This window comes from Biomphalaria glabrata, chromosome 3 (assembly GCF_947242115.1).
Source record: "Biomphalaria glabrata chromosome 3, xgBioGlab47.1, whole genome shotgun sequence".
NCBI classification, from domain to species: Eukaryota; Metazoa; Mollusca; class Gastropoda; family Planorbidae; genus Biomphalaria; species Biomphalaria glabrata.
The window spans coordinates 39678307-39691713 of NC_074713.1; the positions used below are offsets into that span (position 1 = coordinate 39678307).

The window sequence follows — 13407 nt, forward strand, 5'->3', positions numbered from 1 at the left end:
TATATTGAAATATATATATATGTATTCATTATGAATGTTTGAAAAATAAAAAAAAAATGAAATAAAATAAATTCTTACAGTTTATCTTGTTTCACAATTCTATTGCTACAGATCGAGACTTATTAAGTTTATTGTTTTGTAACTCTGCCTCGTTACCTTGTGATGTGCGATTTAAATTACTTTTTAAAACAAATCACATCACGATCAAATCAAGCTATTTACAGCCATTGCCATGTTTTAACATTCAATACTAAAATATTTAAGGGTCGCAGTGGCAGTGCTTGGCTTCTTAACCTGGGTTTCTGGGTTTGAATCTAGCTGAAGACTGGGATTTTGAATTTCGGGATTTTTAGGGAGCCCCTGAGTCTCTAATAGTTACCTGCCCTAAGTTGTGGAAAATGAAGGCAGTTAGTTGTTGTGCTGGCCACATGACACCATCGTTAACCGTTGGCCACACAAAAAACAGATGACCTAATGCACACTAACTACAAACAGACTTTATGAGTTTGTGACTTAATGACGTTCTGACTTATGACTTTATAATTACTAGAGCGTAAAAAAAGTTGCAGCAATGACTATATAAACACACACACACAAAGATGGTGGTGAAAATGTCTGATGTGTAGCATAAATACATCAATCAATGTTGATATGATTTAGTTTTAAAAAAAAATGAAAATAAACAAGATCTTGAACGTACACAGCTTACTTGATGTACATCATCTGCCCTATAGACCACAAGGTCTGAAAGGGGAAACTTTAGCTGCATTTAGAGGCTCGAACAACACACTGGGCCAAAATCCCTCCTATAGAAAATAAAAAACAACCTCTATGGAGAGCTGCCTGATTAGAACACCATTGTGCAGTTAATCTCATATTGAGGATCGCTGGCCTGAACCGAAACCATTCGTCAAAGAAGGCCTGCCCTGAACAACGTCGGTACATGTGGGCGTGGAGACTATTTCCTTTTTGCCACGTCACAGGTCAGAAGTTCATCACAGTAAGCCCCAATTCTAGAAATGCGAAGACCAACTCAAAGGTAATTCAAAACCAATTTAATGTACTACAAGGCTTGTATTATGAACAGACTATTTTATTTCCATCATTATTATTAATATTATTATAATTATAAATATTATTATTATTGTTATTATTATTATTATTATTTTGCATTCAAATATGTACAATGAAGTAATCAGATTCATTCTTGTTGATGTTATTTTTAGATTGAAAACAAATTTCCTTAGAATTTTATATCTAGAATAACTTCCTTTTTAAAAAATTAGGTCAATTATTCACTGATACAAAAAGTAGTTAAAAACAGTAGGACAAAGACCTATTTATATTATACCTAGACTGGACAGAAAGACCTATTTATATTATACCTAGACTGGACAGAAAGACCTATTTATATTATACCTAGACTGGACAGAAAGACCTATTTATATTATGTCTACAATGGACAGAAAGACCTATTTATATTATGTCTACAATGGACAGAAAGACCTATTTATAGTATGTCTGCAATGGACAGAAAGACCTATTTATATTATGTCTACAATGGACAGAAAGACCTTTTCTATAGTTATAATGTCTTGTTTGGTGTAATGCACAAAATTGTAAGACAAATTTCTTTATGGATAATAAAGATTATTATTATTATTATTGTTGTTGTTATTTATAGTATATCTAGACTGAACTGAAAGACCTATTTTCTTGTATAAAAAAATTATGTTCAAAACTTTTTGAAAACAAAATAGACGCCAGGTAATTCTGTGATGTCTCTCCCCCCCCCCCCCTTTTGACAAATGTTAAAATATTAAAGTCTTACAGTTTTCAAATGATACTATTATCAAATTTCGAAACTATGCTCTCCTTTCCAATAGAAAATGACGTCAATCACTGACCTAAATATTCATGCATGTTATTCATTTATTTTTACATTTCCGCTCTTCTTCATGATGATTGGACTGTAGAATTTTTTAAATTTAGGTTCATCATCTAGGTAGGCAGAAAATGTGTCAAAAATAAATTAATGTCTATGTGTGACTACAGCAACTCTATTAGGCTAAATTTAGCGATAGTGTTAGCTAATTACAAAATATATAGACAGATTTATGTTTATACCTATGATTCTTTTTTTTTTAAAGACAAAGAATAGTATTTTCTACAACACTAACCAACAAAAAAAAACAAAAAGTTACCGTATCCAACAGTGCAGTACAAACTAAACAATCATTTCGAACATTTCAAGACTCACAACAAACATCTACATTAAATAAATAGACGCAGACGTGAAACACTCAACAACAAAAATCGTCTCCCTTGTTTAGTCTCATTGATTTTGTTTTATTATTAAATCCGTTGTCTATTAAATGGAGAAAAACACAATCACAAAATAATAATAATAATATGCGAGTTACATTGAAGAACTGTACATAAAAAAATGTACCCCCAGATGGCGTTGTAAACATATCCAATGTACATAAACCATCTGTTCAGATGCTATTCCCAAATGTACACATAATTATAGAAATGACAATTGAAACAGAAGCCATAATATATTTAGCGAACAACTGTCGTTTATTTTTTAATGCTCATTTTTTGAAAAAAAAACAAGCAAACATAAATGTGCACAGTTGGCAGAAAGTCAGAGAGCGCCAACTGTGAGTTAGAAATAAAAAAAAATGTTATTTATTTCATTAATTTGAATAAAGATATATTTATATATATTACATATAGAGTCATCACACATAAAAACATCTAGATTGGCAGCACCTAATTAACCTTGCGGTTGATTCTTTGGTCTAGGAGGGTTAAAACAATGTATAGCACCTATGATATGAGTTGGTAGCATGACAACTTGACGCACTTTTAAAGAAGTAAAAAAATATTCTGAGGGCCTGAGAGAGGAGTGGGCAAAAGAAGGGGGGGGGAATCGTATGTGCATTATATAATCTTATAGAAGTTTCGAGAACAAGCTCAATTAAATGGTCATTCAGCAAATTAATAACGAGCCTCGTTTTGGTAGAAAAAAAATTGCAATAGATTTATATTTAATAGATGCAGGAGAGTATCGCTGAGAAGTAAGTCATAGCAATGAATACATAGAAATCAGGGCCGGCCCTAACAATTGCGAGGCCCAGTGCGGAAAGGATTGCGCGGGGCTTTGTCTGGGTAGGGATAAGCATAATGTCAAAATTAAGACTTTATGTTAGAAAATACATTCGTCTTTGCAATAAATTTTTATGAAATGAAAGACGTTTGTATTTAATGGCATCCCAAAAATGAAATTTGTGTCTATTTTTCAGTAGATTTTTTTGAGCATTCAGATTTTAATAATTTCAGGAGATCGCCAGGAGGGCTTGGAAAATCAGGAGGCCGCGGAACTCCTGGTATTATGTATAAATTTTAATGGTTTAATTTAATTATTTACACCTAGAATTAGCGCGGGGCCTATGAAAGTGCGGGGCCCACTGCGACCGCATAGGTTGCAGTGGCCTAAGGCCGGCCCTGATAGAGATAATACCATAAGTGTGTGTTTTTTTGTGTTTTGTTTAAGAAATGCGTGCGTTCAGCGTATTCAATGTGTCCAAACATTTCAATGTGCACTATGTGTTAGTGTGTTCAATATGTTCAGAATGTTTCATGTGATTAATGTGTTCATTGTGTTTAATCTTTGCAGTTTGCTCAATGTGTTAAACTTACTTCCTATGTTCATTGTGTTCAATGTGTTTAGTATGCTTTGTATTTAGTATGCTTTGTGTTTAGTATGTTTTGTGCTTAGTATGTTTTGTGTTTAGTATGTTTAGATTTCCAGAGAAGAATGTACACATTATTCCAAATGATTTCATTAATTGTAAATAACTGCTCACGATATAAACACTTGCTTCTAAAAAGAAAAAAATAAACAATTTCTCAATGGGTTAGGGTGGGGGGGGGGGTGTAGTTTAACAATTACAATAACCATTCCACTATAACTCTTGTTTTGCTTCTAGTGTTGACCAACTACTAACCAATAATATAGATGTAGACTTCAACACAAAGTAAATAATGTGATGATTAACACAAGTAAAATAGTAATAACAAATAATAAACAAGAACATGGTTTGAAAAACACATTCTCAACTCTATGGTACACGTACAGGAGAGAAATGGATATATTAGACTATTATAAAAATATGGCCATCACTATAATTCATTGTGTCTTGTACTAGGACTGTACCAGAAATATCAATACGAAAATCGAAAACAAAAATTCATTCATTCCTTCCGGATACCCACTTTCCCTCTACACAAACACTCGTCAAAGGTAATAGACCATGTCAACATTAGGACATCATAAAACTTAAATTTCTTAGCAGACCAGGTCCGCGCTTTAAAAAGAACATGAAACAAGTTTACTCCTCCTCACACACACACACACACATTAACTATTGCACCGAAATGTAAGTGAACAGTCTCCGACCTCCAATCAAGACTTGACCATCATCAGTAGATAATAATAACAGCTCATTTTTAGACACATTTAGATTGAAATGTTCATTATAGCAAACTAATGCACAACAACTACAAACAGACTTTATGACTTTGTGACTTAATGACGTTCTGACTTATGACTTTATAATTACTAGAGCGTAAAAAAAGTTGCAGCAATGACTATATAAACAAACACAGACACACACACACATAAAGATGGTGGTGAAAATTTCTGATGTGTAGCATAAATACATCATTCAATGTTGATATGATTTAGTTTTAAAAAAAAAAAAGAAAATTAACAAGATCTTGAACGTACACAGCTTACTTAATGTACACAGCTTACTTGATGTACACAGCTTTTTTTTTTTAATGTACATAACTGTTTTTAAAAACTGATCTGATGTGTTCCGGTCTAAAGTATGTTGGCACCATCAGGCCTAGTGTTTGTTGCCTCGCAGTGTCCTGGTCAACCTTCTGTTATGAGTAATGCCTCAATTAGGATTAAGTAAAACTATGGGCAATTAAGAACAAGAGAGAACGGACAGAGAGAGGAAGAGAGGCAGAGAGTGAGAGAAGCGACACGAAAAGGGAAAGAGAGGACTAAGAAGGGAGTGGATGTATCACGTGACAGTACAAGGTAAAATCAATTTTGAAATGTTTAAGAAAAATACAACTCTGTGTTGACTTCTGCAGGCGCTTTTAAAACTCTCTATAGATTTTTTTTTTTTGTAACATCCGCCAGTGCTTCCTTACATCCATCATTCTCTTTCGTTTCCGGTACACTTGTGTGTGTGTGTGTGTCTTTAAAGAACATAGTATCCTATATCCCGTGGTCATCACATCACACAGACACACAAATGTTCTCAAAGAGTTTGTTCATTTCTGTTGGTATTTGGAGATGCCCTTGCATTTCTGTCGAGCAATATTTGCATTTCACGCAAGACACTCTTGCACACACACTCACCTATACATATATATGTACGTGTAAACAGGAGAAACGAAGTCTTATAGGCATCTTCAAAATAGTTTTGGTAATTGATTACAAAATGAAATATTATTAATTTTTGTCCTGCTGTGTAGGACTCAGGACACACACATTTTGACTTTTTAGTGATTTTTTGTTTTGTTTGGTCATTAAGAACCATTGTGTTTAGATGGTGAAAACAAGCTGTTTATGATTTGAGAGTGAATTAAGCCTGTCTTTGGTTTGATGAATTAAAGCTGTTTGCGGTTTGAGGGCGAATTAAAGCTGTTTATGGTTTGAATTAAAGCTGTTTGTGGTTTAATTAAAACAGTTTATGGTTTGAGTTAAAGCTGTTTGTGGTTTGAATTAAAGCTGTTTGTGGTTTGAATTAAAGCTGTTTGTGGTTTGAATTAAAGCTGTTTGTGGTTGAGTTAAAGCTGTTTGTGGTTTGAGTTAAAGCTGTGCCCAAAGGCTCATCACATGACGAAATATTTAAAGACAAAATTTAATATCAGTGAGGAGCAGAGTTTAGAATGCTCCAACAAAATGTCTGCTATTTCAAATACAACTAGATCTCATTTCAATCAAATGTCCATCTTGAGATAAAATATTTGTTTGACATTTCTAGAGACATTTGAAACAGCCCTGACTCAGATTTAAGTGACAGATGGACATTTCAAAACTATAACCGTAGACTTTGGTACAGGTCATGCGAGCTTCATCATACCAACACTCAGTTGCTAATTTAAGAAAAGACAACTCTTGAATCTATTACAAGATTACTGGCCGCGCTCACCCACGGCTTCGTGCTGTCTGGCTTGTTGGGTTGTCGTTCTTGTTGCAAGTATTTTTGTTCATTCGTTTCCAGTTGAATAATGATTTAGATGTCGCAATTTTTGTTTTGTGAATGAATTATTCACGGTGTTCCATTGATTGCTTGCTACATTCAGCACAGTGAACCGATCCAATTGTTAGTTGAGACTGAGCTGCTATGTTCTTGTCTATACCCAGGGCGTCACTGGCAGGGTAGTGTGTGGAACCTCTAGGATGTGCAAAAGATAAGACAGTTAAAAGGAAGATGTTCAGATCTGTGTTTTGACCAAATGTCTTTTAACTTTAGATCTATTCCTTGACCAAATGTCTTCTAACTTTAGATCTATTCCTTGACCAAATGTCTTCTAGCTTAAGATCTATTCCTTGACCAAATGTCTTCTAACTTTAGATCTATTCCTTGACCAAATGTCTTCTAACTTTAGATCTATTCCTTGACCAAATGTCTTCTAACTTAAGATCTATTCCTTGACCAAATGTCTTCTAACTTTAGATCTATTCCTTGACCAAATGTCTTCTAGCTTTAGATCTATTCCTTGACCAAATGTCTTCTAACTTTAGATCTATTCCTTGACCAAATGTCTTCTAACTTAAGATCTATTCCTTGACCAAATGTCTTCTAACTTTAGATCTATTCCTTGACCAAATGTCTTCTAACTTTAGATCTATTCCTTGACCAAATGTCTTCTAACTTAAGATCTATTCCTTGACCAAATGTCTTCTAACTTTAGATCTATTCCTTGACCAAATGTCTTCTAGCTTTAGATCTATTCCTTGACCAAATGTCTTTTAACTTTAGATCTATTCCTTGACCAAATGTCTTCTAACTTTAGATCTATTCCTTGACCAAATGTCTTCTAGCTTTAGATCTATTCCTTGACCAAATGTCTTCTAACTTTAGATCTATTCCTTGACCAAATGTCTTCTAACTTTAGATCTATTCCTTGACCAAATGTCTTCTAACTTTAGATCTATTCCTTAACCAAATGTCTTCTAACTTTAGATCTATTTAACGCGATGACATCTTTGTGTGTACATTTTTAAAAATTTAATTTCACAGTTTCGTCCGTTTATTCTTTCCTATCATAGTAAATAAAAAAATAAAAAAAACAACAACTAGTAACAACTTCCTTCTGTAATATGTTACATTAACGAGTGACTTCTGTAAAAAGCCACACTAACAGATGACCTACTTCTGACATAGGTTAGATTAATAAGTGACATGCTTCTATAAAAGGACACACTATTAGATGACCTACTTCTCTGATAATTAACCGGTATCTACTTTTCTTGTACAATGCAATAATAAAAAAAAAAAAGAATTGAAGTGAATTACTTCACGTGTACTCGATAGTAGTGTCTTACTCAACAAAACCAATTCAATAGCACACTAATTACACATTAACTGAAAAGAACCACGAAATACACAATGATTGTCTCCTCTTGCCAAGTAAGGCGTCGGTTACCGCCCTTTGCTTGCAGCTCGGGCTGTGACACTGTCCGCCAAGTCTTTATAGAGAGATGCAGAAATCTGAAGGGCTTTGCATGTCACTGCCTGGAAACACACTCATTCTTGACAGGCTTCTCCGTGTTCCTGCTGCTGTCCAGCAGGACGCACTGACCTTCAACATGGCACACTGTCAACTGGACAAGGTACGCCCGATTACTAGTGTCCTTGAACTTGAAATTATTACACCAGCGCGTGCAAGTATCCATGATCCAGTAGAAAAAAAAAAGAACTTTACTATATGTATACAAGTGTAGTCGTTAATATCCATTGGCTTTATCACAAGTTTAACTTGTTGTTTTTTTTTAGTGTGTCTTGGGTTTTTTATTTTTCGACGAGGTAAAGTAGTTGTCATTCTCAGGCGTTAAGCACTAGTAAAACGTGTTGTTTTTTTCCTCTTCGTTCTTGGTTGAGCTAGAACACGGTTAAATGTAACGCTTGTTTGCCGACAGAACAGATGATAGAGAAGACAACTCCAGTTCGACTACATCGTCTGCTTCGTATACATATAATAAAGGTCTCCTAACTTCATAAAGTCTGGTAGTCGTGTAGCATGTTGTTGACGCCCGGGTTCACGACACCCCCTGCCATGGACGCCGCGAGGTGGTGGCCCATGTGGACGCCCGGGTGGGGCACGTGGTGACCTCCCATCATGCTGTGCATCATACTTCCGGCGGAAACCGAGGCGGCCATGCTGGAAGCCTTTTGCAAATCGGCGTAGATGGCGGACGGGTGGGGCGGAGAATGGTTCTCAAGCTTGGTATGGCCGCCCAACGAGTCTGGGCTGTGCTCTTCCTTGATGTCGGAGTCCGGAGAATTAGGATCCTGACCCATCCCTGGCTGATTCGGCATGCCCGGATGTTCTCTGGAGAAAATAAAAAAAAGTTTAAAATTTGATTAAAAAAAAAAGATTCAAGTGACATTCAACTAGATTTATAACAAAGACGTTAAAGTTTACAAAACAACTATTTCAAGAGTTTTAAAAAACATCAAATATTGATCAGCTGACTGACTGCCATTAACTGTGTTTACATTACTGTATGTAGTCTAATTTAGCAATCAGTTGATTTGTTAACAGTTCATAAGTCATGAGTTTTAATACAACTCTAGCTATGCATTACAAACAGGTCAAAGGGTGCATAGGTCAAAGGTAAAACACTTTATGAAACGTCCAAAACTGAATATTTATCTGAAAGGTCTCAGTTTCCATTTTGGAAAGTCAAAATGTGGCATCACTAAGAAATTAGAGGTTGCATAATAGAGATGTCATCATCGAGGGGTTAAAGGTTACATCCTTGAGAGGTCAAACGTTACACCCACCAGAAATCAAAGGTTAAATCATTGGGAAGCTTGATTGTCATTAGAAAATTAAAGCTTACATTTTGTAACATTTGGCTCTATTTTTTTAATCAATAAAAAATTATAAATCATTATCTTTCATACAGTGGCGTAGCAAGGGATTTGGGGGCCCGGGAGGCTTGGCATTTTGACATTCGTCATCATGACATGAGATGATGTACTTAATAAATATATAAGTCTAATGTGTGGAATACATGCAACATGGTCACTCATTGACATAACAACATGAATAGCAAGATAGCATGGCATTGGCTTAATATTTAATGTAAAAAAAAATTCGGACACTCATTTGGGGGGAGACCTCAAAAGGGAATTAGCCCCCCACCCCCGCTACGCCACTGCTTTCTTAGTGAAGTTCAATAACAAACAATCCTGGAATGTTCATGGTCAGAGATCAAATCCTTTACCGCCCAGACACTTAACATTCTCAGAAAAAGCCTTGGCCTGATACCATAATAATGTCTTGGCACGACTCACGTGTTTCATTCCAAGTAAGTGTGGCTGTCAACTAGTGTATGTGTGTGCAGTTCAACGAACGTGTAGGTGTGTCTCATTTAGAGCATGAGTTTGTGTATGTGTGTTAGTTAAAAAAAAAGAATGTCCGTTATTTGTTTTTTTATAAGACGCCCGAAATGGTTTAGTCTGATTATAATTTGTCTTTACTTTGCTGTTTAATTTAATCACTATTATATCAAAAGTGTTAAGGTCTTGTTAAAGGCAACCCTACAATGAGATCATTTGTTGTAGAGAGTCTGAAAACAGACTATTAGATACATGGACACACACGCAAACACAATACTGGGTCAATTACTGTCAGAAACACTTCCACGGCCATGGGGGTCAAAGAAGTGTCCAGCACTAATGACATTTGACCATTATAACACAAACGATGTAGTTGGTACCGAGTTGATTTGACCACAAAGCCCTCAGATGTGTCCAGCGTTTGTGTCTCGCTGCCCAAGTGACCACATGTCAATGTCCAGCAATCAGTTCCCATTAGTATCCTATCTGGAGATGATGGACAAGCTAGCGGTCAGTAACGTGCAGTGTCCCTCTCCCACCCCCAAAAGTCTTCTCTTTTTTTGTACAGCTACTTTAGATAGAATCGTCTTGATGCCCCTCTGTTTTCCTGTCTTTTTTTTTTGTTTTGTTTCACTCAGAAAGGGGGATGTGTAGACCTCATACTGTGGGGCAGGGGCGTGCGAGGTGATAAAGAGGATGGCGACACGGGAGGACCCCATAGTGTTAATTAGAGTCCAACTGTTTGGTCCTGTTAAGAGTGGTGACGTAGTGGGGAGTCACGTGGGAGTGCCGTCTGTTGCTATGACAACGAATTATACCGTGCCTTATTTTGTTTGACTTAACAACAGATAGATGAGTGTATTACATTCACTTCATGCAATGGTGATGTTCAGTGTTGAATAGTTCGACTTAGATAGCAGCCATTCCAAAACTACACATTCTAAAAAAAAAAAAAACTAAAAAAAACCCTGTCTTTGTAACTTTGGTTTTTAAAATAAAAACACATAAAAAAAAATATATATTTCCAGTCGCATAAATTTCTTATTGTTAGTCTAAATCTATGATTGATTCAACATAACTGATACCATTTCACTCGATATAAGAGACGGTTTTGTTTAAAAAAAGAATTTTCTACATTTTATTTTTAAGTTTTCTAATTGGCAACAATGATGCTTCCATAGGGCGTCCTTGACATTGATTAGATTTTCCATTTCTTTTGAAATTTTTCTTAATGGTCAGTTAAATGAATTCTCTTACATTATTCTTGAGGTGGCCCTGTTGTGAACTCCTGACATGGCTTTGACCTGGACACATACACGTAAGTCTTTCAACAAATCAAGGAAACACCAGGGATTAATTAAAAAGAAAAACATATTTTTAAAAAAGCAATAAGAATAATCTGTAACTGCAGACGACACCATCCAATGTTGAACTATTAAATCTACAACAGACGATGAAAACTGGCTTCAACTGTAGAACTTCTACGCTTGGTCTCAACCCTCAGGCGGCTGACAACAATAACAATCTCGCAAGGGCCGTCACTCTAATTAACTAACAGACCAATGAAATCAAAACAAATAAACCTAGAATTCGTCTAAACTTATAACCAAGATTCTATTAAATAACAATGAACAATACCATATACAAAAACAATCATCACGCCCCCCCCCCCCCCCCGCTTTATTTCTCAATATGGCACTCTCATCTTTTCAAACGTCGCTAAATTGTACTGTCGAAAGACAAAATAATCTTGAAAACTGAAATGTCAACGAAGTGGAAATAACTGTGTTACAATTGCGTATGTAAATTCTGAATGCAAAGCCTCTCCCTATTCAGCCCCTCAATAAAATCGTTCAATGTGTCATGCCAGCAATGTGTTGAGAGATGTATTGCCTCCACTACAGTCGTGTGTCTGCAATGAAAGCTTGAAGAGAGATTCGTATGTCCACACTTCCGGTGATGACCACTTCGTCTGCTCTGTTGCAATAATGAAACAAACTTCCGGTCAATGAAACAAACTTCCGGTCAATAAAACAAGTTATTGGTCAATGTAGCAAGTTACATGTCAACGAAACAAGTTACTGGTCAATGAATAACTTCCGGATAATAAAACAAGCTACTGGTCAATGTAGCAAGTTACATGTCAACGAAACAAGTTACTGGTCAATGAATAACTTCCGGTTAATAAAACAAGCTATTGGTCAATGTAGCAAGTTACATGTCAACGAAACAAGTTACTGGTCAATGAATAACTTCCGGTTAATAAAACAAGCTATTGGTCAATGTAGCAAGTTACATGTCAACGAAACAAGTTACTGGTCAATGAATAACTTTCGGTTAATAAAACAAGCTATTGGTCAATGAAGCAAGTTACATGTCAATGAAACAAGTTAGTGATCAATGAAACAAACTTCCAGTCAATGAAACAAACTTCCGGTCAATAAAACTAGTTACTGGTCAATGAAACAAGTTTCTGGTCAATGAAACAAGTTTCTGGTCAATGAAACAAGTTTCTGGTCAATGAAACAAACTTCCGGTCAATGAAGCAAGTTACATGTCAATGAAGCAAGTTACTGGTCAATGAAACAAATTATCGTCCCAAACGTGTGTGTGTGTACGTGTGTGTGTGTACGTGTGGAGCTGTGTATTTACGTTTCAGTGCTCAACACATTGACTCTATCTTGCTGTTAACGCTCTCAATAGGGATTGGGGAGTGAGATGGCGGGGAAGTGGCGCCACGCACACACACATACACACACAAAATCTCACTTGCACATTTTCGTGTCGTTGCTAGGCAAACGAAGCCTCCAACATGGCCGTCCAATCAGAGAGGTTCAAAGGTCACAACATATTCTACAACGTTAGAGTGTTTCCCCCCCCCCCCCCCCTCGCTTGTCGATGGTGACTTGAGCTAATGGGATCATTCGCCTGATGGGGACAACCAAACGTCATGTCTTCTTAATGACCGCATGTATTACATTGAGAGAGATGGGGGGCTGATGAATAGTTTGTGTTTGTAATTAACCAATCAGGTTTTGGTTTGAAAGCAAAGGAAAGACAATCGAGGCATGATTCCTCTTTGATATTTTTCTGTATACAGAATGTGGACATCAAGTTTTATCGTAAGCTGACTTAGTGACCGAGTCCAGGGCAATCTTCGTTACGGTACCATTTTTTATTATTATTTTTAAAAAAATCTTAACACTATTTACTGATAAGAACAAGGCCCCCTGATACCTACAACCGGTACTAAAGAAGTGCTTGCCCTTTTTGACATTTTAATTTTAATTTTAAAAGAAACTTCAACCAAACTGACGGAGAAATACTGTTTGATCAAATAGTAAACATTTGTCAACTTACAATCATTTTCTTTTTCGTTCTATCAAAATCGTAGCCACAAAATGTTCAGTTCAATTACGCTTCCGCCATTTTGACTAAACTTAAAACGAGGCTGCTCGGTTTGCAAATAATTGTAGAAAGCACTACGCAAAAGAAATGAATCTTTTAAAACTCTTTAAACACACACACACACACACTAATCAAGTTGGACATTGGTCGAGTCTTGCTCTAATATGTATTATTGTACATACTTAAATTACTCCTATAATACTTCAGTTGGGCAAGTATGGAGTAAAAACTTTTCAGCAAAAACCAAATCGTAAATTAATTAGAAATAACACATTGAAATAAAAATATTTTTTAAAAAATAAAAGGTTCATTGTGCAAGGGATCATGTTACATG

At 35.9% G+C, this 13407-nt stretch overlaps 1 protein-coding gene across 3 annotated transcripts in view; it reads right to left on the reverse strand.

The window, feature by feature from the left end:
* Positions 1-2321: 2321 nt before the first annotated feature.
* LOC106073896 (homeobox protein six1-like) overlaps positions 2322-13407 on the reverse strand; it is a 139371-nt gene continuing 128285 nt past the window's right edge. For all 3 annotated transcript variants that reach the window (XM_056025006.1, XM_013234573.2, XM_013234571.2), the window contains one exon: positions 2322-8649. In XM_056025006.1, the coding sequence (XP_055880981.1) occupies positions 8313-8649 (337 nt within the window). In that variant the 3' untranslated portion in view covers positions 2322-8312. The remainder of the gene's footprint in view (positions 8650-13407) is intronic.